This window comes from Zootoca vivipara, chromosome 6 (genome assembly GCF_963506605.1).
Source record: "Zootoca vivipara chromosome 6, rZooViv1.1, whole genome shotgun sequence".
NCBI classification, from domain to species: domain Eukaryota; kingdom Metazoa; phylum Chordata; class Lepidosauria; order Squamata; family Lacertidae; genus Zootoca; species Zootoca vivipara.
In genome coordinates, this window is record NC_083281.1 from 21,230,575 (window position 1) to 21,257,452 (window position 26,878).

General features: G+C 48.6%; 2 protein-coding genes across 4 annotated transcripts in view; one reads left to right on the plus strand and one right to left on the minus strand.

Moving 5' to 3' along the window:
• CEACAM19 (CEA cell adhesion molecule 19) overlaps window positions 1–26,878 on the plus strand; it is a 118,486-nt gene that overhangs the window by 7,754 nt on the left and 83,854 nt on the right. Inside the window, exons 5-8 of one of the 3 annotated variants that reach the window (XM_035121003.2) lie at window positions 665–717; window positions 1,867–1,961; window positions 3,211–3,316; window positions 4,124–4,797. In XM_035121003.2, the coding sequence (XP_034976894.2) occupies window positions 665–717; window positions 1,867–1,961; window positions 3,211–3,288 (226 nt within the window). In that variant the 3' untranslated portion in view covers window positions 3,289–3,316; window positions 4,124–4,797. Of the gene's footprint in view, window positions 1–664; window positions 718–1,866; window positions 1,962–3,108; window positions 3,151–3,210; window positions 3,317–4,123; window positions 4,798–26,878 lie in introns of those variants that run through there. The other 2 variants (XM_035121002.2, XM_060275593.1) reach the window with 2 other exon arrangements.
• Window positions 7,765–20,013, minus strand: LOC118087878 (pregnancy-specific beta-1-glycoprotein 8). The gene is made up of 6 exons (XM_035120942.2): window positions 19,835–20,013; window positions 17,463–17,843; window positions 14,694–15,074; window positions 12,397–12,522; window positions 11,108–11,182; window positions 7,765–8,237 (listed from the first exon to the last, which is right to left on the minus strand). Exons 1-5 carry the CDS (start codon window positions 19,884–19,886, stop codon window positions 11,145–11,147), a joined length of 978 nt encoding a protein of 325 aa, XP_034976833.2. The 5' UTR covers window positions 19,887–20,013; the 3' UTR covers window positions 7,765–8,237; window positions 11,108–11,144.

Genomic DNA, 26,878 nt, shown 5'->3' on the forward strand with positions numbered 1-26,878 from the left:
TGAGCTTTCGTGTGCATGCACACGAGTTTAAGTTTAAGTTGCCATTCTTCTTTGGTTGGGACCTTGCTCGTTTTCCATTTTGGGGCTAACAAGACATGGGCCATGGTTGTGGCATACATAAATAGTATTTTTTGACACCTGGGAAATTCCCTCTGAATTATCCCCAACAAAAAGGACTCTGGTTGTTGTTGTTTTTTGGAAAGGTACTTCTAATTACCCCCCCTCCAATTCATTATATATCATTTCCCTGTATTCTTTTACCCTTGTAAAAGGGCAATGCAGAAATTTCAAGCATTTGTTAACAGAGGGCCATCCAATCTCTGTTTTAAAACCTCCAAGGAAGGAGAGTCCACCAGCTTCTGAGGGAGACCGTTCCACTGTCAAGTGGTTCTTACTGCCAGAAAGTTCTCCCTGATAGTTAGTCGGAATCTCCTTTCTTGTAACTTGAAGTCATTGGTTTGAGTCCTACCCTCCAGAGCAGGAGAAAAAAAGCTTGCTCCCTCCTACATTTGGCAGCCCATGAGATATTTAAAGATGGCTTTCCTATCTCCCCTCAGTCTCCTCTTTACCAGGTTAAAGATACCTTGCTCGCCCAACCATTCTTCATAAGCAACATGTAGATACGTCATTGGGCAACCTCTCACCCATTCAAATTTGTTTCTAGGATGCCAGGAAGACTGGATGCAATAGGGAAAAAGCCACCAGCACCCAAACATGGTGAGTGACCTCCTCTAGAGTATCTGAGAGTCCGGGGATCCACTTCCCCCCTGCAAACAGTGGTGTGTGTGTGTGCTTTGATTGGGACATTGTTTTTCATGTGGATAACCCTTCCTCAAGGTCTAGCAAACGGGATGTTAGCCCTGTATACCTGAATAATAATAATAATAATAATTTATTATTTATACCCCGCCCATCTGGCTGGGTTTCCCCAGCCACTCTGGGTGGCTTCCAACCAAATATTTAAAACAGTATAGCATCAAACATTAAAAACTTCCCTAAACAGGGAAGTAGTGTCTCCACCCCCATCGTTCAGCCTGGACACTGAGGTCCAGCTCCGAGGGCCTTCTGGCGGTTCCCTCAATTCAAGAAGTGAGATAACAGGGAATCAGGCAGAGGGCCTTCTCGGTGGTGGCGCCTGCCCTGTGGAATGCCCTCCTATCAGATGTCAAGGAGATAAACAACTACAGCTGTACCTTGGGTTAAGAACGTAATTCGTTCCGGAGGTCTGTTCTTAACCTGAAACTGTTCTTAACCTGAGGTACCACTCTAGCCCGCCGCCGCCGCACAATTTTTGTTCTCATCCTGAAGCAAAGTTCTTAACCCGAGGTACTACTTTCGGGTTAGCGGAATCTGTAACCTGAAGCGTTTGTAACCTGAAGCATTTGTAACCTGAGGTACCACGGTATCTGACTTTTAGAAGACATCTGAAGGCAGCTCTGTACAGGGAGGTTTTTAATGTTTGAGGGGGTTTTGTGTGTTTTATAGTCTGTTGGAAGCCGCCCAGAGTGACTGGAGCAACCCAGTCAGATGGGCTGCATATTAATGATAGGATTATTATTAGCCGGCTACAATCTTGATAATGACGCAGTTCAGCAGCAACCGAAGAACCTAAGAACATAACAATAGCTCAGACAGTGGCCTCTCAAGTCCAGCATCCTTTGCTCACAGGGACTAACCAGACTGTATTGATTTTTATCGGTTTGAAGGGGCAGCTGCCCCCCTGCTCCGCTTAGCTACGCCCATGCACCCTTGGGAGCTGGGGTGCAATGGCGCTCTCTCTTTGCCTATAGTTTCCAACAACAAGGTTGTTGTGAGAATGACATGCTATGCAGTTCTGAGGCATGTGTTCTAATCTCCACTTTCCAGGTGACAAGGAGCCCATTTATGAAATGATGGATTCGCCTGTGGAATCGCCCAGAGGAGAAGGGAAGGAGCCTCCCCCAATGTCTGGACCTCTCCCTGTAAGTCACGTAATGGGACTCAACAGCTCCTTGGTTAGGTTTTGCAAATGGGGCGTGAGAGGATTAGGAGAGGCTGGGAACGGGATTTCTCAGTCAATGAACTCCACTGTGCAACTCCTTTAGTCCTGATCCGGACTCTCGGAATTCCAAAGGTTCTGTATGAATTTGCTGGAACGGCCCTTTCTTCTGCACATTTGAGAGTCTGTGATACGGGTGAATTTGTCAGGGACCGTGCTGAGGAGGGCTGCACTGAGGAGGAATGGTGGGAGCCTCCCCCTCCCCCTGCTCCTGATCCGGATCCTGAATCTTCCCAGGAGCAAGAGGACAGTATAGATTTGGAACAGCGGTTTGCAGAGGGACATGGTTCAGAAGGAGGGAAATACTGGATGGAGAACAGCTAGGAGAAGAAACATTGGAAGAGAGACAGTTAACAGATTCACAGTCCCTGGACAACATTCACCCCCCCTCCCTTCTCCAAAGTCACGGAGAGCTCAGAAAGTGGCAGAACAGAAAGCACAGAGGGTACAAGCTCAGATTACAAGACGTAGGAGTGACGTAGATTAATAGGGACAGAAGGGGGTGAGATCCTTAATTGGGAGCACCGCCATTCTAGGAGATGGTTTCTTTGTTCTCTCGCTGTGATTATTAAAGTTTATAACTGGTAAGAAGGCTCTTTTCCCTTTGTTCTGCTTATCTACTGCCATGGGGGAGGAAGCCCATTCCCTGAAGCCTGACAAAAATTTAAAGGACTCCCCCTGCCAGTGGCATAGCTAGAGGGGCAGATGGGGTGGATTGCCCTGGGCAACACTTACCTTTGGGGGTGGCATGTTGAAGCCCAAGGTGGTATGCAAGCCCAGGCACCCTGAGAGCCCAGCATGCTGCTTCCAAAAGCTGCTTGGGGCTGGGTTCATAGTGTGTGCAAGCTGTTGTGCCCCCCCTCTGGTGGCCCCCCTCTGGTGACCGAGCAGGATACAACAGGCACACACCAGCCCCATGAGCGGTGCTCGGCTTGCAGGTTCCCCAAAACGCCACGTCCCTCCCCGCCACCAAGGAACAAAATCTCAGCAAAGGGAGGATCAAATGGAAGCCCACCCTTTCACGATGATCCGATCTCTTTCATTGCCCACCATATTCTTTCTCTTCACAGCCTCTGCCGGGTACTTGCCCCAGTCTGGACACAAACTACATGGTAAGTTCTTAACTCTGTGGGAATCTTAACCGGACTCTTCATTTCTTCCTATATCCATAGAAATGTAAGCCCGTCATCACGCTTTGCAGTTTGCAAGCCGGCCCGACCACTGGGACTACAAAGGGAAGCATCGCCTGACATCGCTATGAAGTCAGGTGATTGACAGGTGGGCATCTGTCACCTTTGGCCTGCCAGGAGTTTGGGAAATAAAGGTCTGCCCTGCCAGCCAGGAAAGATGCCACCCCTTTCCATAAGGGATAGGGTGGGTAGGGTGAGCTATAAGGGGAGGGAAGCGGGTGGTGGTGAGCTCCAAGGCTGGGTAGGCTGAGTTGGTGAGTAGGGGATCAGAACATTTTCCAGTCCAAGGGCTGCCTCCAGGAATATGCAACTGTCCCGTATGGGGATTGAACTTACGACTTTGGTGTTGGCAGCACCAGGCTTCAATCAACAGCTTAACAGCTTGGGACCAGTTTACCTGTGAGATTGCCTTACCCGATTTATGCCCGCTTGGCATTTATTCCTGCATTGCAGGTGGCTGGACTAGATGACCCTTGGGTACTTTCCGACTCTGCAATTCTAAGATTCAATTCTACGGCGGCTCCAATCTGTGGAACTGGCACTGTAAAGGTGCCAGATAATACTCATTCCACATTTGCACTTTGGAACTCCTTGCCTATTGACGCCAGGCAGGCACCTTCCTTGTACTCTTTTGGACACCTACTAGAAACATTTTTGTTTCGGCAAGCCTATTTAGTCATGTAGAATGCTGGCGTGGACTTTCATCTGGTTTTTAGCTTAGCGTTGACTCTTAATTATTTTGTGCAGGTGTTAAATTGCTGTTTCTAGCTGGTTTTTAATCTTATAGTTTTATTCGTTTGGTGAACTGCTTTGAGGTTGCTGTTGTTTTGCAATCAAGAGGTATAGCAGCTTTATGAAATGAATAAACAGGATTCCTTTCCTCTTTAATTTTCAGGAGTTACTACGCAGAGCAGAATCTATTTACGCCGAGATCAAGAGGTGATTCTGTGCCTTGAAAGGTGCTACTCTGACTGCCCCCCCCACTCCCCTGCCAGCTCCCTCGTTCCCTGGGAACCGACCCATTCCAGTATTTTGGGATGCGAATTCTCCATCTCCCGTAATTTTGCTCTCTCTTGTCTGTTGCTGGCGGAACTAGAATCCCTTTGTCTTAAGACTGTGCATACAGCGAAGAATTTCAACCTACCGCCAAGTTCAAAGGCGATCGAGCCGAGGACTTTTCTCCTGATGGGATGGAGGAGCAAGACAGAGCTTGCTGTTGCCTGGGCAGTTCGATCTCATCTCTTCCTAAAAATGGACCACCACGCGTGGCTAAAGTTGTGCTCCTTTTCAAGGAATCCTGGCGGCGGGAGGAAATATTTCTGCTTGTGGTTGTGATTATTTTGGTCTTCTGGGCTTTTTTGATAATTCCGTTTTTTGGTTTTGTTTTGTTTTTAAATAGCAGCAATCTGCTTTGGTGCTGAGAAAGTCTTTCTGTTTCCTGGAGGGCTGCTCTGCAAAGTGTTGGAGGGGTGCTCTGCCTCCCCCCCGCCACCCCCAAGAACCACTTTCTTTGCAAGCTGTAGATCAGGAAAGGGGAGGCCACCCACACAAACACACAAACATACACACTCTTTGAGGTCATATTTGACTGAGGACACCACCCTCCCAGTTGCTAGCTTTTAGGGCTCTTCCAGAACACCTCTATTTTAAGCCTGAATTCAATCCTGCCCTGGAAAATTCAGGTTGAGCAGTGATCGTTGATGGGGAGGTCTTGCTCAAAGCCCTGCTTCCCCCAAAGATCTGACTTTTTGCAAGAAGGAAGCGGGGGGGGGGTGTTGATGCTTGCTATGACCCAACATCCTCTGACCTCCCCGCAAAACAGATCAGAACGGATGCTCTCTAAATCCCTAGTGTCTCTAATCTTGCAGGTCTCGGGGGTGGTTCACAGCATAAAAAATACAATATAAAAACGCCAAATACGTGATAAAAACAAGAACAAAAATAATAATAATAATGACCAAATCAAAAAGCCCCTCCCCACAAACACTTGATACTGTTCAAGCTGTTTAGGAAGCAAAGGCGTTGGAATAAGAGGGGGGAGCTTTGAACCCCAACAGTGATGTTTAGGAGGAAATGCATGCTAAGATTTGTGTGAGTGCAGAATTACAGAAATATTGAGGAAGGAACGTCCTAAAGGGCGAGGAGTGAGCATGCTCAGAGGCAAGAAAAGTAGGGGGGGGGAACATACCCTCCAACATTTCTCCGATGAAAATAAAGATGTTCTATTCCATAAGGATAATTTTAGTCTTTATACCCCACACATCTTACTGGGTTGACCCCCAGCCACTCTGGGCACAGCTTCCAAGATATATAAAAACATAATAAAACATTTTTTAAAAAAAACTTCCCTATACAGGATTGCTTTCAAACGGCTTGGGGAGGGGAGGTCGAATAACTCCATACCCTCCATGAAAATAGGGACATCCTAAGGAAAAACACAGCTCATGAGAAGAGAAGACTCCCTGGAAAAGACCCTGATGTTGGGAAAGATGGAGGGCACAAGGAGAAGGGGACGACGGAGGATGAGATGGTTAGACAGTGTTCTCAAAACTACCAACATGAGTCTGGCCAAACTGCAGGAGGCAGTGGAGGGACAGGAGTGCCTGGCGTGCTATGGTCCATGGGGTCATGAAGAGTCGGACACGACTAAACGACTAAAGAACAACAACAAAGGAAAAACGGGACATTCCGAGATCAAATCAGAAACCGGGATGGCTTCTCTAAATTGGGGGTGGAAAATTGGGACACTTGAAGGGTTGGGGGGGGCAGAGATGGAAAACTAAGGGGGAAGCAGGAATGGTATTGCATGTCCTGGGATAAAGGCATGGCTGGCTGAGTAGCTGGAACCTTGAGCGGGACATTCCACGCTGCAATGTTTTGTTGCTGGCTCTGTTAGTTAATCTTTATCCCAGTTGGAACCTTTCCCTGGCATTCAACTTGCTTTGGTTAGTCAGCTGCACCCTGGAGAGGGTTTTTATTCCCGTATTTGTTAACCGGTTAGCTAATGATCAATGCCAGGCTGCAATTAAGAAACTTCCAGAGATTCTTGAGCAAGGAGACGCCACCCCATTGCTCTTTCCGGCTGCTGCATATAGCAGACACCCTGCTCCACTTTTCGAGGTGTCAGGAATTTGGAATGCGGGGCGGCCGCTTTCCAAGGTGCTCCTGCACCTTTCAGAGCAGCCTGCCGTGCAGAAAAATTATGGGTGCCTCCAGACTGTCGAGGTTTTGCGGGAGGGGTTCAGGCACATACCGGAAGTTTAGGTTTGTGCAATTAACATGATTTAAAGGGCTCTGTCGCCCTGTCACAACAAATCCGGTTTGGAAAGCAGCGGAGGGAAATGATTAACGGGAAGAGTTTTAATCAACACCCTGCAAGCAAATCGGGAGGAATGCTCAATAAAGGCCGGATATAATCTCATCTCTGCATGAGGTTTGTGCGAGCAAACCAGGATGAAGGTGCCCAGGAATTAGGTCACCTGGAGGGGTCTGAATGCAGGCAGAGCGTTTCTCTCGGGCAAGGAGATGAGGGGCATCGGAAGCTTCACCCCATAGCGACTGAATGTGACTGTGTCAGCCGGCAATTAACGGTGCAGCCGGACAGTCAGTGAAAATAACAATGACAACTCTGTCAAGGAAGTGGAACAAGGTCCTCTAGTTCCTGACTCTCTCTGGGGAGGACATTCCATATACAGGGGGCCACCACTGAAAAGGCCACTCACTCCCATCGGACCTAGCTTGGTAGGGATACTTGGAGAAGATGTCATGGACTGGCAGGAAGAAGAGGAATGGTGGGAGGAACCAGGTGGGGAACCCCCAAATGAAGAAGGCTCAGAGCCCGGGGAGTAGTGGTGGTGGGACAACGATGAGTGATCAGAGGGAGAAGACAGGAGGGAGGAGGTGCGGGAAGATGAAGAGGTAATAGGGTTTGGTGAACATAGGGAGTCTGTGGCAGAGAAAAGTCTGGAATCAGAGGCAGAAGCTGAAGCAGGAGAGGAGGGAGACCAAGAGGCAGAGAGGAGTCAGGCTGGTGAAGAGTCAGGGGTGTCTCCCCTTCCTGCTGCGACAAGCTCCCTTCCCTCCTTGTCTCACAGAACCAGGAGAGGCATGAAGAGGACGGAGCAAAGAGAGGCATGGCAACAACGTCTCAGATTGCTTGAGAAGGATCCCAGGGGGGAGGATACTGGGACAGCTGTGGTAAGGCAGGGTCCTTTTGTCTCCACAATAGACCTGCTGTGCTCATGCGGCCTGGCTCCCCTGAGCAGACCTTGTTCCTTCTAATAAAGAGTTGCCTTCACCTACTCCGTGTGATTTATTGCTGGCTAGCTTCTGTTCCACTTTCTCCCTGCTACGCACAATTTTATAAACTTCCACCATGTCGATTCTTTTACCCCACTAATCCTTTTATTCACACACACTCCCTTGACCCCTTCCTGTGCTGCAGACCTGGAGTCCATGCTGGGTGCAGAAGGCCCAGGAAAGTGTTAAAAGAACAGCAGAGATCTGCTCCAGATGGGTAGCAAAGGGCCAAATCATGCAACTGAAATGAAAATTTGTAGGTTTAAGGCAGAAAAAAGCAACACTTTATTTGAAAAAAGTATCAGGGTGCAGGAAAAGCATCAACAGGCTTACAATAAGTTTGTTCAAAACTGGGTAACATCTGATAATTACGGGTAAACAAGCTACATAGGTTTGATATACTTTTCTGAGTTTCTGTAAGTTTCACATCTTGTGCATTGTCTACATCAGAGTAGACCCAGTGAAATTAATGGGCCTAAGTTCACCATGTCTATGAATTCAAATGAGTCTACACTGAGTTGATTGAATGCTGGATAGACGTTCTAGAAATCTTTACATTTTTTTGTATTAACAGAAATGAAATACGGTTTATATATATATATAAGACTGCACAGGATCCAGGATATTTCTTCATCCACAGCTTGGCACTGCATAGAAAGAGGCAGAGAGGCCTTCCTGGTTATCGGGAATCTGTTGCCCAGATGGCGAGGCTGTGGAAAGATTTGGAGATTTGGAGATTAGAATATTCATAGGGTGTTAGTGATGTGGAGCTTGTACAGTAAAAAGCCGAGAGAGAGGGGGGGGGGAAGAGTTCTTTGCCCCAAACAGCTTACAAAATAAAGTTTGCAAGAGGAGAAGGAAAAGAGTGGCAAGATGAACATGTGACGAAATGACTCCAAGAGTATCGTCGAGCATGAACAAAAAACTGGATGCAGCAGCAATAACTAACTGCCAGTCACATTCAGAGCTGCCAACTTTTCCTAGCAACCCCTGCTCCTGTGTCTTTTAAGGCAACTAGATTTGTAGGCCAGGCATCCCCAAACTGTCGCCCTCCAGATGTTTTGGCCTACAACTCCCATGATCCCTAGCTAACAGGACCAGTGTTCGGGGAAGATGGGAATTGTAGTCCAAAACATCTGGAGGGCTGAAGTTTGGGGGTGCCTGTTGTAGGCCTTAGTAGGTAACAATGCTCATGCCCGTGCTGGGTGCAACTTTCCCTGCTGGTTTCTGCAGATCATCAAGGTGTGGGGGGCTTTCGTGTGCGTGTTTGTCTGACAAGTTGTCTCGTAGGAAATGTTCAGCACCACTGCAGAAAATCATTCCGCTGCCATTGTGGTTGGTGGCAAGCCTGCCACCTGGTGGCTACTTCAAGCTTTGCCGCTTGCGCCGGGGGTGGTGGTGGTGTTCATTCAGCTGTTTCCAATGCCACAATGGATTGCAATGGCTCGTGCCTCTTACAAAGACCCTCCAAGTGCCCCTGTATTCCAGGGACAGCCCCCAATTTACAGAAACCACCCCAGGTTCTGATTTGATCCTGGAATCAGGGCCGGCTCTAGGTAGACCCCCGGTGGCGCAGGGCACCACAGCGCCAGCCCGCCAGGAGGGTGCCGCGACCTGCGCCCGCCCGCTGGCCGGCCGGTCCGCCACGCAGCTGCGCCTGTGGCAGCCGTGCTGCGCGCTGCGCCCACCCGCCCACCGCGCTGGGGAACGGGGCGGGAGGGCGCCGGAGAGATCGCGCTGTGCCTGCCCGCCCGTCCGCCGTGCAGCAGCGCCTGTGACAGCCGCGCTGCGCCCACCCGCCCACCGCGCTGGGAAACGGGGCGGGAGGGCGCCGGAGAGATCCGGCGCACCACGGCACCAGGGGCGATTAAGACGGCCCTGCCTGGAATGTCTTGATTTTCCTTAGAACCAAATGCTTTGGAAAGGCAAAATGGACTTAGCCTGCTGCCTAAAAGATAACCACCCCAGGAGAGGGTGTTCCAAAGACAGAAGGTTCCAACACCAGGACAGAAGAAGGACCACTCCCTGGTAAGTCATAGGAACATAGGAGGCTGTCCTGGGTCCAGAGGTGACGCCAGGCCCAGGAGGCTCAGATGGACAAGGAGGGGGATGGGAGAGGAGAAGAGAGGTCCAGAGGAGGCAGGCATTTTTCCCCCTCCCAGGATATGGCAGATAGGGTGGTCATATGTCTGTAATTTCCTGGACATAGCTGGAATACGGCAGTCGTAAGCGGCGTCCGGGTGGGAAAGCCAACATCAAAAGTCTAGATAAGGAGCTATCCTAAAAAATAGCTCAAAAACTTCAGCAGGTTTTTTATTATTATTTAGTTTTTGCAAACACCAACTTTGGCCCCAAAAGCCACCACTACAATAACAACTTTTGTGTCCAGATTTTCACTTTTTGAAATACGGCAACCCTAACTCTGGATGGGAAGCAGGACTCTACCCTAGCCAACAGCTCGGGTTGCAGGAAGCAGTGCCAGGAGTGGGGCACAGTTTGGTCACTCAGGGCCTGGTGGTGCCTCCATTTCTGGGAAGGGACCCTCTTCCAACACAGTGACCGCCTTCACTCAGCAGTCTCATGAGGCAGGAGAGTCTCATGAGTAAGCAAGCCTTGCCCGTTGGGACAGCCCTGTTGCTTCCGCCCAGTTCTGAACTACTCATCCAGATCTTGGACTCTCTGTAAGCTGGAACCACTGCTTGCTGCCCAACTGGACTGGCCTTTCCTGTCGTGAAGGCGTGAATCACTGCCTATTGCCAAGACTTTCCCTCTACTCTGCCTCAGTGAAGACCTCTTTCTCAGTCTCAAGTCATCAGGGTCTGAATCAGGACAGAAGCTGCCTTGTAGCCGGTCCATCTAGCTGTCAGGTGTGGGATCTTCCCCAGCCCTACCTGGCGATGCCCGGATTTGAACCAGGGACCTTCAGCGTGCAATTCTCCCCCACTGGGCTACAGTTATTCCACATTACTTGGCTAAACCCCAAACCTAGGGTACCTGGAAACCTAAACATTAGGAAGAACTTCCTGACAGTAAGAGCTGTTCGGCAGTGGAATTTGCTACCAAGGAGTGTGGTGGACTCTCCTTCTTTGGAGGTCTTTAAGCAGAGGCTTGACAGGCATATGTCAATAATGCTTTGATGGTGTTTCCTGCTCGGCAGGGGGTTGGACTGGATGGCCCTTGTGGTCTCTTTCAACTCTATGATTCTATGATTCTATGAAAGCCTTTATTGATAGACAGGTCCACATGGGTTTTTGATGTCTTCATTGCTGTGCTTGAAAGCAGTTTGACTAGTTAATGTTTCATGCAGATCAAACTGCTGTTAAAGGCCAAGGAGCAGGCTGGGCCAGGTTCTTCTGATAAGTTGGCAGCCTTGTTTTGCACATTTTGGATTTCTGGAGTTCTTGGCGTCCTAGCTGTGGGCATGGGAGGAGAAGCATGGCACGGCACTGGTTTCCTACGAGCTGAATTGGAGCCCAAGCTGGGGAAGGAGCAGACGCCCCAGAAGCTGTGGATGCTGCGAGATCGAGTCCCCCCAACACTACCACTATCACTGCCAACCCAAACAGGCTGTCAAACATACCTTGCAAAAGTGAGGGACTTTCCGCCAAACTCATCATTCATGGGGCGACTTTGCGACTCAGGGAAGTGAGGGAGCCTGAAAGGGTGGAGGAAATGGGTTCATTAAATGCATCCACATCCTGCCCTTTCTCCAGCAAGAAAGAAACACAGAGATCGTCCTGTTTTAGCTTCACTACAATTCTGCTAGGCAGGACAAGGCAAGTGGCTCACGGTGGCCAAGGGAGTTTTGTGCTTCAGAAGAAATTCACACCCTGGAACATTTAATGAACATTCCCCCTCCCACCCGATAAATCTTGGGAACTGTGGTTTGTTGTGCTGTGGGGTCCTAGCTGTGTAAATGGTACTGTTTTAAATGTGCATTTTATATTTGACTTCACTTGGCAATGTTTTCGTTTGAAATGTTTCAGATTTTTTTGTCAACTTTGTTTGCGTCAAATATGTATTCTGTAGCTGACCTCCTTTGTAATGTTTCATTTTGAAATCTTTTAAGATAATATTTTAGTTTCTTGTTAATTATGTTGCCTTGACTGTATACTTTATCTTTGACTTTCTTCGGAAATGTTTGATTCTGGATAGTTTTAATGTGCTGTAAACCGCTTTGAGATTTTTCTTAAAAATATAAAGCGGTATAGAAATAATAATAATAATAATAATAATAATAATAATAATAATAATAATACAGTTCCCAGGCTTCTTTGGGGTATACATGTGTGCTTTAAATGTATGGTGCATTCCTGTCAACTGCCCTGGGAAAAAAAGGGACACCCCATTTCTTCCTGAGAGAGTACGGCGGCCATTTTGGGAGCCTTGCTGTTGTGCGATTTCGGGCCAAAAACTCACCCCGAAAAAGTGCCTTTCCCAGATCTGTGATCTCACGCAGGTCATGTGACTTCTGCGGGATTTCAGACCCGGAAGATGGTGTCCCAGATTTGGGCCATGTCGTGTCGGAAGGTATGGTGGTGTGTGAGCCTGAGATTGTCTGGGTGAGAGTGTGGGGTGGCCAATGATGAATGTGACATATGGGCCAAAACCAAACGCTTCGCCACTGGTCCTTATTCCCATCTCTAGGGACTTAAGAAGAATCCGGCTGGGTCAAAGCAAAGGCCTGTCTAGTCCACCATCCTTTCTTCACAGCAGCCAACCAGATGCTGTCGAGAAGCCCACAAGCTGGACTCTCATTCCCCAGTGGCTGGTTTTCAGAGACCTGTTGCCACCATGACCGGCAGCCCTCGAGAGAGCCTTATCCCCATTTCTGAAGCTGCGTATCCTAGCAGTTAGTGTGCCACTCACAGAATAGCCCGGAGAAGACGGGCACCAGGGCGTCTGCCCAGGCGAGCGATCCAAACAAGGTCCCGGCGACGACTGCTGCGCTGTAGGTCAAAGAGGCAGAGGCACGACCTTTTTGGGAGCCATGAGCTGAAAGAGGGGAAAACGGATCGGGAATGAAAGCATTACTCCGGAATCTGGCTCCAAATAGCTGCACTGTTGCTATCCGGAGGTGTGTTCCAACACCCACGCAACGAGGTTTTCCCTGGACGGTTAAATAAACTTTAGTTGGTGAAGCAAAACAGCTTAGACAGTGATTCAATCTGCGTAAATCTGCATGTGTCCAAAACTCCCCACCCCCTGGCCGTACAAGGTAAGCTGGCAACTTTATTTCGAAGAGGCCAAAGCACCCCCAAAAAGGTGCGCATGGGGCGGCACTCATTTGCACATGGCCGAAACAATAGTTTAAAGTCCCAAGATGGCAGAATGAACTTTTTTTAGACCAGACATTCTCTCCGGTGTGAGAGAACGAGGCTTGCTATCCCTCCTTAATAATAATAATAATAATAATAATAATAATAATAATAATATATTTATACTCCACCCATCTGGCTGGGTACTTCTTAGTACTTAATCTAAGTACTTCTTAGATCAAGGCGCTGTCTGTACTATACAGTAGTACCTTGGTTCTTGAACTTGATCCATTCCGGGTGTCCGTTCGACTCCCGAAACTGTTCGAAAACCAAGGCACGGCTTCCAGGTGGCTGCAGGAGCTTCCTGCACTCAAGCAGAAGCCGTGTTGGACGTTCGGCTTCTGAAAGACGTTTGCAAACCGGAACACTTACTTCTGGGTTTGTGGCATTCGGGAGCCAATTTGTTTGGCATCTAAGCCATTTAGGAGCCAAGGTTCCACTGTATGTTGAAAGTAGTATCATACCACTTTAAACAGCCATGACTTCCCCGCAAAGAATCCTGGGAACTGTAGTCTGCTTAAGTTGCTGGGGGTTGTTAGGAAGCTCCAATTCCCCTCACAGAGCTACCAGTTCTCCACCCCCTTGCAATATTGTACTGCAGCGTTTCTCAACCGCTGTTCCGTGGCACACTAGTGTGCCGCGAGACGCTGGCTGGTGTGCCGCGACGTGCGGCGACGAGAAGGGCGATTTGCATTGTCACGTGCCTGGCAGCCGCCAATACACAGCACTGACCCGCCGGAAAGCAATATTTCTCCTCCTCTTTCCCAAACCTCAGTGCAAACGAGCCTGGCGGCCGCCAATACACATGGCTAACCCGCCGGGAAGCAATATTTGGCAAGTGTTTCTTACAGTCATAATTATAATATAGGGCGGCACAGAGTTAAATTTTTTAACTTTTTTAATGGTGGTGTGCCTCGTGATTTTTTTCACGGAACAAGTGTGCCGTGGCCCAAAAAAGGTTGAGAAACACTGTTGTACTGTATATATTTATGTGGTTGCCGCCTAGTGGCCAAAAGGCAAACTGCTCTCTTGAGAAACAGTTGGAGCTGAGTTCTTGGGAGCTGGTCCAAGATGGATGCTGGACTACAAACTGTGTAAAAGAAACCAATAAATAAGACCACTTATTAGGCACCTGCTGGTATAGCATACATATATTATACCTCTTCCCAGGGAACTCTGGGAATTGTGGTTCTGTAAGGAGAAGGGGACAGGTGTCTCCTAACAAATCTCAGTCGCCATAGCAAATTACACTTCCCAGAATTCTTTGGGGGGAAGCCATGACGGTTTAAAGTGGCATCAAAGTGCTTTCAATACGTAGTGTGGACAGGACCTAAAAGAGAGAAGGACTAGTTAACCAGTTTATGGGTCCGCCTTCTGCTACCCTTGCCTGGTCTTCTCTCTGTGGGACCAGACTCCTTGCATCTCCATAGCACAGCAACTCAGCACCTGCTCAAGATTCTCAGGACAGCAACGTGCTGTGAGCAAACCTCCAGGTTTGTGTTTCTTTCATTGGGAACCCGGATAGAAATTAAGACCTGCAGCCAATCCCATTGCTTTCCACCACTCTTTGGAAAAGTGCAACAGTGGTGTCAGAAGTTAAACCTCAGCAGGAGAGAGAGCGCTAGAAGGGACTCCGCTTGGCCAAGGAAATGTTTTGTCCCCGGAATGCAAATGTTAAGTTTGGCACCCCCTAGTGCTTGCAGTGGGGTTTCAATGTCTAATCGATGAAGCAGTTTGATTAACTGATTTTAAAAAAGCTTTTAAGGGGCCCAAAAAGGAAGAAGTCATTGTTTATTTAAGCAGGTGGCTGCTGTACGGTGTAGAGCTTTGGAGATGGTGGATACTTGCCAGATTGTCGGAGGACGTCAAGATAGAGCTGTCCCTTGTGTATCTGATAGTCTCCTCCTTCAGGTTCCTGGGGGGATGTCCCCTGCCCTGGTTGTTGCTGCTGCTTCAAAGAAGATTCGATCTCCACCGTGTAGTTGCCGGTGTCAGAATTATCAAGCTGCCTGATGTGCAAGGAGCAATCTGACTTCAAAGTCGCTCTGTCTTGGGACGGGTTCTGCTGATCTCCGCCCCCTGGGCTGTATTCGAGAACTTTTTCTTTCCTGCTACTGGGATGTATGACCCACTTGCAAAAGTTAAATTCCCTCGGGGCATTTTGTGGGGTCAGGGTGAGGTCCTGACCTGGTTCAGGACGTTGCGGGTTGAGGATTATGGAGATGAGGTCTGTAAAAAGAGAGTTCGTGAGGATTTCACATGGCTCAGGATGAGAGTTGAATATACTGTATTGGCCTGAATATAAGTCTCACTCCTCCCCCCCCCCAAATTCCGAGCATGAAAAGTTAAAGTGCGGCTTAAATTCGTGACCTTACAAAAATGGGCTTTTACGATATCGCTGTAGGAGGTGTGAGTGCCTGCGGAATTTTAAGGGAGTGGCTTATATTCGGGTATTCTCTCCCCCCCCCCCAAATTATAAAGGTCAGTTTATTTGCGGGTGCGGCTTATATTCAGGCCAATATGGGAGAGGGGGGGGGTTGCCAGCTTATTTCACAGCTTGCACTCCTGTGCCCCAATCAGCAGTCGGACCTGCAGACTTTGCCAAATGTTGATCACTGTGCTTCTGCAAACCAAGCTTGTGCAGCCCATCTCCTTTCCTTTCCTTTCCTTTCCTTTCCGGTCAATTGGCAACCTTATGCGGAAGGGGCCAAACTACCCTTAAATAACTTGCTCCTCCCCCCTGCTGGATTGTCACTTTTTTTGTAGTCCCCGTTCCTACGCCTTTTGGACCCTAGCCTTGAAATGAGCAGCTGAAGCTTTTACCAGCAAGAGAGGGTTTATCAGCATAGGCAAGATAAGCCATAGGTATTTTAAAAATCTGGACAGAGGTTTTATCCCCCCCCCCCGACATCCAAATCTCGGATAGGTCTGGGAAACCCTGGACGTATGGCAGCCCTAGGCAAATACTGGGGAAAAACTTCCAACAATGTTCTACCCACACCCCCGAAAAATACAGGAGTTGGTTTAAAAGGCAGAAAATTCCCACTGTCTTTTCTGACCCTACAATTTTAAATTTATTTAGAGTCAAAACCTCCAGAAATGGATGGGTGAATTGATAGGAGTGCACTGAGATCAAATTAGGGGTTGCCAAGTGACAGAAAATCTGAAATCTGCCTGCTGTTGTTACACACACACACACACACACACACACACACACACACACACACACACACACACACACACTCTTATTCATACTCATTCATAGATACAAAAATACATGCACATCGCAAAGTAGCTTTTTTATAATATGCTAAGATAAAACAGCTACTTAGTCTAAAAAAGAACAAAGCCAGAACGAAGAAAATAGAAGACAAGAAGAGACCTAAAGAAAGAGAAAGCGAGAGAGAAGAGAAAGAAAGAACAGACTAAAATAAAATAGAAGAGAGTAAAAGGACGTTTGGCTCTCTGTCCTGCAGCTACACATGGCATTTGTTCCTTAAACCACAACCATTCTGTCTTTGAAAAGGCCCAAATCCCGATATTACACGTTGATTTCCTCTACCCTGCAAAAAGTCTGTAAGAAATTTCCAATCCTTAACCAGTGCCAGCAATTATTTTTCTCTAATTAAACATGTCAGCTTGCCATCTCGGCCAGCTCCAATAACTTTATCAACCGTTCTTCTATCAATCCTCTAGTGCCCTTGATATAGGAGGCCAGAGATTGGCAGAGCCAAGCCTTTCATGGTGTGGAAACAAAGCGTTGTTGCAGTTGGTGGCAGCGAGAACTTTTGCAGCAACAAGCGGCAATCCAAGGAGTTGTGTGTGTGTGGGGGGGGCCTCCGGCCCTCCACAACTCTCTCGCTGGCCCCTGGAATCCTCCCCAGGCCACGCCTTTCTCGGGCGCTGCTGCTCCAGACCCTACCCGAGGGCATTTGCCTGGTGGGCCTGGGCCCCCGAACTTTGCCAATGCCTGGACAGAGGATAGGGAGGTGTTTGTGTGTGGAGACTAACCTCCTGCTCAAAGGAAAAACTTAACATTCTATGTTAATCGCTAGAAATTGGAAGGGGGCAGGACACCAACAAAGGAAGAATGGCAAGGTAAATTGTATGAGTATTTGGAATTGGCAAGAATGACAGAGGCAATTAGGAACCAACCAAACCAAAATCTCAAAAAAGAAAAAGAAAAAGAAAGGAGTGGGAATGTGTAAAAGATTATCTGGGGAAACATTGTTCTCAGATAAAACCCTTGGTATGTTCCGACTTAATTTTGCAAAGTAATATTCAGATAGATGAGATATATTATGTATTAGAAAGGCAGCAAAGAATAACAACACAGCTGAAAGGAGAATGAAGACTGAAGGAGCTGCATTGAGGTGGTGGGAAGAAATATTGTGTAGAAATGTTGTTATTGTTTGGTTGAATGGAATATGTATATGAATAACCAATTTAAAACTCAATAAAAAGCAATTTAAAAAAGAAGAAGGAAAAAAAAATTCTCCACCCTGCTCACTTTTGCCTCTGGTGCAATGCTAAGAAAAAAAAGGCTCTTTCCGTGTTACATTGTGACACAGGAGCCTTTCCTTGAAAAAGGTGGCAACCGAGCGGTTTGGTACTTACTTGAGATACGCAAATAATAAGAGACAGAGTAGTTTCTCCCCGTTTGCTGGTCCTGTATCACCACGGTGTAATTCCCCTTATCGGACTGTGTCAACCTCGAGATATACAAGGAGCATTTGTCTTTCAATGTCTCCCGTCCAGTGTGTCCACGGCCTTTTACCAGTGGCCTCTGAGTCTGCTCCCCAAAGTGTGTGAAGATGTTCTCCGCTCTCCCCGAGTGGCTTTGCCTGAACCACTGGCACTGCGTGAACTGCTGGGGGGCGCCCTTCAGAGACAGCTTGACATCCTTGCCCATCAAAGGGTCATTTGGCTCAGGGGTCAAAGACAACTGGGATTGAGACTGTGCTGGCGCGAACTGCAGCATGCAGCTTAGGAGGAAGCCTAAGGAGAGGAGAGGGAAAATGGACCAAGACTTCTTCTGTGGGGTAATGGGCTTAACATACACAATAACATACCCTCCAACATTTCTCCGGTGAAAATGGGGGACGTCCTAGTCCTTAACAACAACAACAATTTTATTATTCTTACCCCTGCCCACCTGACTGTGTTGCCCCAGCCACTCTGGGTGGCTTCCAACATATATAAAAACAAAATGAAACAATGAACATTTTTTTAAAAAACTTCCCTATACAGGTTTGCCTCCAGATGTCTTCTAAAGGTTGCATAGTTACTTATCTCCTTGGCTCGGAGGGGGGGGGGGATCAGATAACTCCATACCCTCCAACATTTCTCTGATGGAAATGGGGACGCCCTATTGTACACTACGATATTTATTAGGTGAAAACAGGGACGTCCTAAGGTCGGCAGTTCGAATCCCCGCGACGGGGTGAACTCCCGTTGCTCGGTCCCAGCTCCTGCCAATGTAGCAGTTCGAAAGCACGTCAAAGTGCAAGTAGATAAATAGGTACCACTCTGGTGGGAAGGTAAATGGCATTTCTGTGCGCTGCTCTGGTTCGCCAGAAGCGGCTTAGTCAAGCTGTACCCTGGCTCCCTCAATCAATAAAGCGAGATGAGCACCGCAACCCCAGAGTCGTCCGTGACTGGACTTAACTGTAGGGGTCCCTTTACCTTAACCTTTAAGGGAAAATGGGGCATTCCAGGATCAAATCAGAAACCGGGACAACTTTTGTAAATCTGGGGCCGTCACTGGAAAAGAGGGACACTTGGAGGGTCTGCAATAAAGGATGAAGGAAGCTGGGTGCTTCTCTGCTTCAGGGTGTGGCAGAAAATGGTACCCGGAAGGGGAAAAGAGGAAGTTTCCTCTTCTAAACAGAAGATATCGGGCCAGCCTGCCCATGAGAAGAAGAATGGCGATCAGCTCAGGTGGCAGATTTGGGTCCAAGGAGCACACTGCCCACTGCCACGGCATGCCCCTGCCCCCACTAGAAGTGTGCCCTGCTGCTGAGGCCACCCCCTGCCACCTCCCCCATCATGGCTGCACCCCACCACTTGCCTCCCCCTGCCACCACGTCCTCCGTGGGTGCACCCTAGAATCATAGAGTTGGAAGGGATCCTGAGGGTCCTCTAGTCCAACCCCCCGCAATGCAGGATTCTCAACGAAAACTAGCTGTTCTGCTGCGGCTGTTGCTTTGCTGCCACCTCCTTAGCTGCAGGTGTGCCTACTGCAAGGAGGAGGCAGGTTGTGGTTTGGGGGGGGCAGCAGGTTTGTTTTAGGGTTTTTTTTGTCTCAAGTGGCAAAACGTCCAATCCTGGCCTGCACCTTGTGCAGCCAGGCTGTCGATCCATCTAACTGGGCGCCACAATTTAAGAAGGATATCAACAAGCTGGAACATGTGCAGAGGAGGGCGACCGAGAAGATCAAGGGTCTGGAAGCCAAGCCTATAACAGTTGAGGGAGTTGGGAAAAGGGGAGACTGAGAGGAGATAGGAGAGCCGTCTTCAAATACTTCAAGTACTGCTGCCACATGGAAGATGGAAAAAGCTTGGTTTCTCCTGCTCCAGAGGGTGGGACTCGAACCAAGGGCTTCAAGTTACAAGAGAGGAGATTCCAACTAAACATCAGGAAGAACTTTCTGGCAATAAGGGCTGTTCAACAGTGGAACAGACACCCATGAGAGGTGGTGGACTCTCCTTCCTTGGAGATTTGTAAGCAGTGGTTGGGTGGCCATCTGCCAGGGATACTTTAGTTGAGATTCCTGCTTTGCAGAGGGTTGGACTAGATGGCCCTCGGGGTGCCTTCCAACTCTACAGTTCTGTGATTCTATGACTCTTTTGCCAACGTCACAACACCAACACTAAATGGCAGTGGCTTTCCAGGGTTTCAAGAAAGGGACAATCCCAGCCCTACCTGGAGATGCCAGGGATTGAACCTGCGGCCTTTTGCCGCTGCCCTACTACCTTTCCTCAGCTTACCTGCCAGAAGCATGACCTTCTGTGCTCCCTGTCGGCTGTTGGGGAGACCCATCGCCTTTTTCTCCTGCAGCCTGCAAAACTTCAAGAATCAGGACGGACGGACGGACGGACAGAACCTCTTCTCTGGAGAAAGTCTGGGTCCCTCTGTTCCACGTCCCTCTGCCTGCAACACTCACTTCCTCCCCTCTGCCTGTTTCTCCTTTTGTCCTGCAGAGAAAAAGGAAGGAAACGGGTACCGTAACACAAGGTCGACACATCCCTGCCTTCTTTGGTTCGTTTATTTTGCCGTTTCTGAGTTACACCATCTCAAGGTGACTAAGGCTGAATCCTGGCAACTCAGCCCTGTAGTGCAACTCGAGAGGTGTGGGGGAAAGCGGGTCACTGGGTTCTTGTGGGGCTGGTGGGGTGATCAGCTGTTGCCCCTTCCATGCACAGAAGGGATTATTTACCAGTAGAGTGTCCTCAATGTACATTGTTAGCTAGGCAACACAGACAGGTCTCTGCTCTCAAAGCGCTTACAGTCTGCTATAGTGATGCAACACACAGGGAGGGAAGGAGGGAGGGAAGGAGAACAGGCAACTGCCATGCTTTAGTCTTGGCTGCAATCCTAACCCCACTTACCCAGGAGTAAGGCCCACTGAATTCAGTAGGACTTACTTCTGAGTAGGCACAGTTAGGAATATAATAATAATAATAATAATAATAATAATAATAATAATAATTTATTATTTATACCCCGCACATCTGGCTGAGTTTCCCAAGCCACTCTGGGCGGCTTCCAACAGAAAAATAAAACACAGTAATCTATCAAACATTAAAAGCCTCCCTGAACAGGGTTGCCTTCAGATGTCTTCTAAAAGTCTGGTAGTTGTTTTCCTCTTTGACATCTGTTGGGAGGGCATTCCACAGGGCAGGCGCCACCACCGAGAAGGCCCTCTGCATAGTTCCCTGCAACTTGGCTTCTCGCAACGAGGGAACTGCCAGAAGGCCCTCGGTGCTGGACCTCAGTGTCCGGGCAGAACGATGGAGGTGGAGACGCTCCTTCAGGTATACTGGACCGAGGCCATTTAGGGCTTTAAAGGAAACATGGTGCAGTTCATAAGGATGGAAAGGCCTATCAATTTTAGGCATAGCTGTCAACTTTCGGATTTGAAAATAAGGGATCAGCAGCCTCACCTGTCCCGGGCACAGTCTACGGTATATCTAACAATCCAGGATAGCAGCACGAAACGGCGCTGGAATAAGGGGGTTTCCCACAAAAAAGGGAGGGTTGACAGCTATGATTTTAGGTCTCTCAGTATCTCATGTTTCCACTCTTCAGTTCTTACATTCAGTGGGGAAGATTTTTAGCCCTGAGGGCCACATTATTTGCTTCAAAACCTTCTGGGGGGCACATGCCAGGGCAGGCAGGGCCAGAGGCTAACAATTCATGCAAATGTTACCTCTGAGAAATGTTACCTCAGTCTACCATATGCCATACAGTGGAACCTCGGTTTATGAACACCTCAGTTTACGAATTTTCGGTTTACGAATGCCGCGGACCCATCTGGAATGGATTAATTCACTTTCCATTACTTTCAATGGGAAAGTTTGCTTCAGTTTATGAACGGTTCAGTTTATGAACAGACTTTCGGAACCAATTGTGTTCATAAACCAAGGTACCACTGTACTGGAGTCCGGCTGCTGGAAGAGGCACCTGGTAAGAAGACAGGGAGCAGGAATGGGCAGGTACCTTGAAGGCCAGGATGGCACAGCAGCTTTAGTGTAGGACTAGGACCTGGCGGACCAGGGTTCGAATCCCCACTCGGCCGGTCCCTTTCCCTCTCAGCCTAACCTATCTCACGGGGTTGTTTGGGGAATTCATTGAGGGGCAGGAGAACCACGTGCGCCACCTTGGGCTCCGTGTTGGTGGTAGGAAAGTGAGTATAAAAGCAAGAAGTTCAACAAAATCGTCCAGGACTTTGACAAAAGGGGTAAAGGGAAGGTAAACAGATGGAGGCCTCCTCCATCAGCAGCCAAGCATCCTCCAAAGGGATGCGAGATTGGCCAGATTGATTTGTATGCTGTTGGGGGGGGGGTTCTGTTGTTGTCTTGTTGGGCTGTATATGAAGCAAAGGGGAGTCACCTTCACCGGGGTGAAGGTGTCCTCTTTTGTTTGTTCCTGTGTTCATTTCAAAAAAAAATTTGTTAGCTTGTCTTGTAGGGCTGTTTCCCATACAGTTTGGTACCAGCGGTCCAGTTTTGACACTCTTAAACAAAACCCAATGCAGTCAACTAAATGCAACCAACCAAGCTCTGGGCTCTCCAACCTCTCACACCGCCAACGGAAACAAACAAAGAGACGAATGAAGAAACTGTCCTCGCAACGCTGAAACCAAAACTCTGTTTCTTTAAAACAAAATACTGTAAAAAAAAAATCCTTCCTTAGAGACCAACTAATTTTGTCATTGGTGTGAGTGTTTGTGTGCATGCACACTTCTTCTTTGGTTGTTGTTCATTTTTGTTTTTCATCATTGTGCTGGTTCTGCAGACTGAAGTGGTCAAAAGGGTGCATGTGAGATCGAACATCTGGCTTAGCATCTGCTTGGGAGTGGTTTTTCAGGCTGGGGAAGCTCTCAGCCTTACCTGGAGAGGCCAGGTATTGAAATTGGAACCTTCTGCATGCAAAGCAGGGGCTCTGCCACTGAACTATGGCCCTTACCCGGCTCTCTATAGGTGTACAAGGACCCCCCCTTTCCTGTCTCCCACCACCCTATGTCACTCCCACCCTTGTCCCTTGCCTGCCCGTTGCAAAAGAGCAGCACAGGTTCCATGATGCAACATGTGGCTCTTGCTAGCTTCCTGGCAAGAATTTGGAAAGAAAGTTACGCAGTCCATTTCCCTGCTGTCACCACCGCCTGACAGCAGCCGTTCAGAGTGGGGCAATGAAACAACCGAACTGACAAAAGTCACAAAAACAGACAAACTCCGATGGAGAGAGGGGAGAAGTGAACGCTGCCAACTAGTGGCCGTGCTGGGATGCGCAGCTTGTTGTGGTATCCCTGCAATTCTTAAAGCAGGTGGTTGAAACCTGTGACCACTGGTCTGCTGTTTGGACTCCAGTTCCCATCAGCCACAGCCAGCATGATGGGAGGTGTAGTCCAGCAATATCCAGAGTGCCACAGGCTACCCACCTCTGCTTTAAACAATTGCATAGTTTATAACATTGTTAGGTGCTCACCTTCACGATGGCCCTGCTAATGGTTTTTAGCAGAGCAGGAAATTATTTGGGAGAGGCAGCACTTCCTATGGTGTACAGACATATTTTATTTCTCTCCCTATTGCCTCCAGAAAAACAGGTGCTGCCGGGTTTTGTAGTACATGCAGGTCCCGCTGTCCAAATGCTCGTTAAACGAAAATTTGCTTGTTGAAATATGAGGCATTCGTCCCTAAACTTTGCTATGCACAGTGCAGATTCAGATATCCAAACAGCCAGACCTGCATGCATTACTGTAAACAAATAAGCAGCCTTAATCTGGAAATATAGAAGCATAGAATCATTGAGCTGCAAGGAACCCTGAGAATCATCTAGTCGAACCCCCTGCAATGCAGGAATAGGCAGCTGTCTCACCCGGGGATCGAACCTGCAACCTTGGTGCTATCAGCACCGTGCTGTAACAACTTCAGCTACCCAGTTGCCCAAGCTCTACTGCTGGGAGGCAGGGGGAGTGAACAGACAAAGAGCAGAGTATATTTTCCCTTCCTTGTTTGGCTTTTGCAAGGTTTCAGAGGGTTTTCCTGTCCGCCCCCCCCCCCAATCATTTTTGCTTCAAAATGGTTGGGAACACATTAGACGTTTCTCCATAGGAATCCATGGAAATCATTGACTTGTTATGCAAACACTCACCTAAAAAATGATTCCCTGATAATGCATTGTGTGCAGGCAGCAGGGCCTGCATGTAGCTCAAAATCCCATCTAACCTGTTTAATGGAGGCAGAAGTGGGATATGTGTCCATGGCCCAACAGCCACCTAACTTTTAAAGAATTTTCAAGCATGTTCTTGGCCGGGGTGGGGGGGGGTTGGGATGTCTATTGCAGGCATAGGCAAACTCGGCCCTCCAGATATTTTGGGACTGCAACTCCCATTATCCCTAGCTAACAGGACCAGTGGTCAGGGATGATGGGAGTTGTAGTCCCAAAACATCTGGAGGGCCGAGTTTGCCTATGCCTGGTCTATTGCCTTTCTGCAGCCTTAAGTGTTCAGCATGCATTCCATACCCCTCTAATCTCATTGAGAGGAGGATGTCTCTTAATCCAATGCAAACAAACAAGTTGTATAATCCAGAATGGTTATTGCAAACACAATAAAACGAGAAGAAGCCAGCTGCCAAATACTTGGTCAGCTGGTTCAAGAAAGTCTCAGTTCTCTGTCTCTGCGGCCTCTTCGTTAAGCCTCCTCTCATGTTTCCCCCCCCCCCAATGTTCTTCTTATGTTCTTTTCTTATGTTCCCGTTTCGATGCATCATCTGCTCTGTTGCCCGTCTTTAGTCTTCAGTTGTGGTGCCAGCTGGCCAGAAGAAAAAGGCAGAGGGGCAGGTCAAGCTTGTTAACCTCAGCTTGAGCAGCAAAAAAGGCGGGGGGGGGGGAGGTGATGTGTAAGCAACAGCAATGGCTAGCACACAGTCTGTGTGTAAATAGTGAGTTTTATTCCAAATAGACAAAACAAAGGCAAGTAACCACAAGAAAGACTGCAACTTCCTGCTCAAGACCACTAGTTAATCAGATGATGACTCATCTAGCTCTCTAGCGTGAGTCCACCTCCTTTTATTCCTACGCTCGAACAACGCCCTCTGCCTCTCTCTCTGTAATTGCCATTTCCTCTTATCCTGTAACCCTCCCCTCCTACGTTCCTGTAACTTTAAAGAACTAGGAACAGACTCGGACAAACTCTCTTCTGAGGTTTGAGTTATTTCTGCCATTTGCTCACCCCTCCCAGCCAGTTCCTTTATCAAAGCAAGCCTCCCTTCCAGTTCCGGGCTATCAGCCAAGTCCGACAGCTGAGCCTCATTAGTTATCGGCTCTAACCTAACATCATCCCCCCCTCTAGGGGCCTCCTCTCCTTCCTCCCGCCTCCGCACTTCCTTACTTGGGGCGTTATGAGATACCTCCCACCATTCTCCCTCTTCACTTCCCCAATAACTGCAACCCGGTTGCGACTCTTCTACTTCTTCCTCCTCTTCAAACCCACCATTCACTTCAGCTTCCCAGTCTGCCTGTTCTGCCTGCTCCTCTACCCAACCCCGGGGTTTGGGTTTATTAGGGTACCTATGGTGAAACTCTCTCTGCAGCCTAGATGCATGTATATCACTCGCATTCACCCATGAGTTCTCCTCTGGTCCGTACCCTTTCCAAGCCACCAAATACTGTACCCCCCTGCCCCTTCTACGAGAGTCCAATAGCTGAACCACTTCATATTCCGGTTCACCCTCCACCCAGATGGGCAAAGGTGGTGGCTCCTTCCTCTTCTGATACCGGTGTCTTGGCGTTACTGGCGATAAGAGTGACCGATGGAACACCGGATACATCTTCATTGAAGTCGGTAAACGTAACTTATATGAAACAGGATTTATTTGTTCCAACACTTCGAATGGCCCTACCCGTTGCGGCAGTAACTTCTTACAACGTCCCTTGCTCGGCCAATCTTTAGTGGATAGCCAAACTTGGTCCCCTACCCTTATCTCCTTGCCCACTTGCCGGTGTTTATCAGCTTCTGCCTTATACAGAGCCTTCGCTTTTTCTAGCTGTTCTCGCAGAATACTGTGCAACGCTTCCATTTCTTCTGCGAACTGTTCAGCTGCAGGCACTGCCAGTCCATCTCCCTGACCTGGAAACACCCGTGGATGTCGCCCATGGCAGGCAAAAAATGGCGTCTGCTGTGTAGAAGCATGCACAGCATTATTATAAGCAAACTCAGCCAACGCTAGTTTCCCAACCCAGTCATCCTGTTGATAATTCACGTAACAACGTAGGTACTGTTGCAACGTCGCGTTCGTCCGTTCGGCCTCTCCGTTTGTCTGAGGATGCCGAGCCGATGAGAGGCACACCTCCACCTTCAGCAATTGCATCAGTCTCCTCCAAAACTGGGAGGTAAACTGCGTTCCCCTATCAGACACAATCTTCTGCGGCAATCCATGCAATTTGAACACATGTTCTATGAAGAGTTGCGCGGTCTCCTGTGCCGACGGTAATTTCTTGCAAGGAACAAAGTGTGCCATCTTGGAGAACAGATCTACTACCACCCAAACCACTGTCTGTTTCTGCGACTCGGGCAAATCAGTGATAAAGTCCATAGCAATGCCTTCCCACGGTGCTTGTGGTGTGGGCAGTGGTTGAAGTAGCCCGGCTGGTGTTTCGCGAGGTCTTTTGGACCGTTGGCACACTTCACATGCCCGGACATACTCCTTGACCTCCTCCTGCATCCGTGGCCACCAAAAATCCCTTGATACCAGACGTTCCGTCTTCCACTGCCCAAAATGTCCTGCTGTTGGACTGTCATGGCATTGTCTCAGCACCCTCGCACGAAGCTCTCCCTCTGGCACATAGAGAGCTTCCCCCTTGTACAGCAGCCCTCCTCTCTCAGTAAACTCCTTCCCTTGGACTTCCCCCTTACGTATTGCCTTCCTCTTCTCTTGAGCGAACCCATCCTTCTGCGTTTGTTGGAGAAAGTCTGACCGTTCTAATGCCGTCATTGTTGCTAGCTGCAGTTGTTCGGGGCTCAGGATCAATCTCCGTTCTAACCCGGTCTCTATTTCGGAATACTCCGGTTTTCGGGACAATGCGTCCGCCCGCTGGTTCTGAGCACTAGACACATACTTAATCCGGAAATTGAACCTGGCAAAGAATTGCGCCCACCTAATCTGTCGTTGGTTCAATTGACGAGCCGTCTGCCAGTACTCTAGGTTTTTATGATCAGTGCGTACCTCCACCTGATGCTGCGCCCCTTCCAAGAAATGCCGCCAAGTTTGTAGAGCATCCTTTATTGCCAACAACTCTCTCTCCCATAT

Bases quoted from the DNA above. Each gene is read 5' to 3' on its own strand.
- LOC118087878 (XM_035120942.2), bottom strand. From the start codon at position 19,886: ATGGGTCTCCCCAACAGCCGACAGGGAGCACAGAAGGTCATGCTTCTG. The intron at 17,844-19,834 runs GTAAGCTGAGGA...TCCTCTCCTTAG, and splicing joins GAAGGTCATGCTTCTGGCAG to GCTTCCTCCTAAGCTGCATG. The intron at 12,523-14,693 runs GCAAGTATCCAC...CCCCTCTTTCAG, and splicing joins TGACGTCCTCCGACAATCTG to CTCATGGCTCCCAAAAAGGT.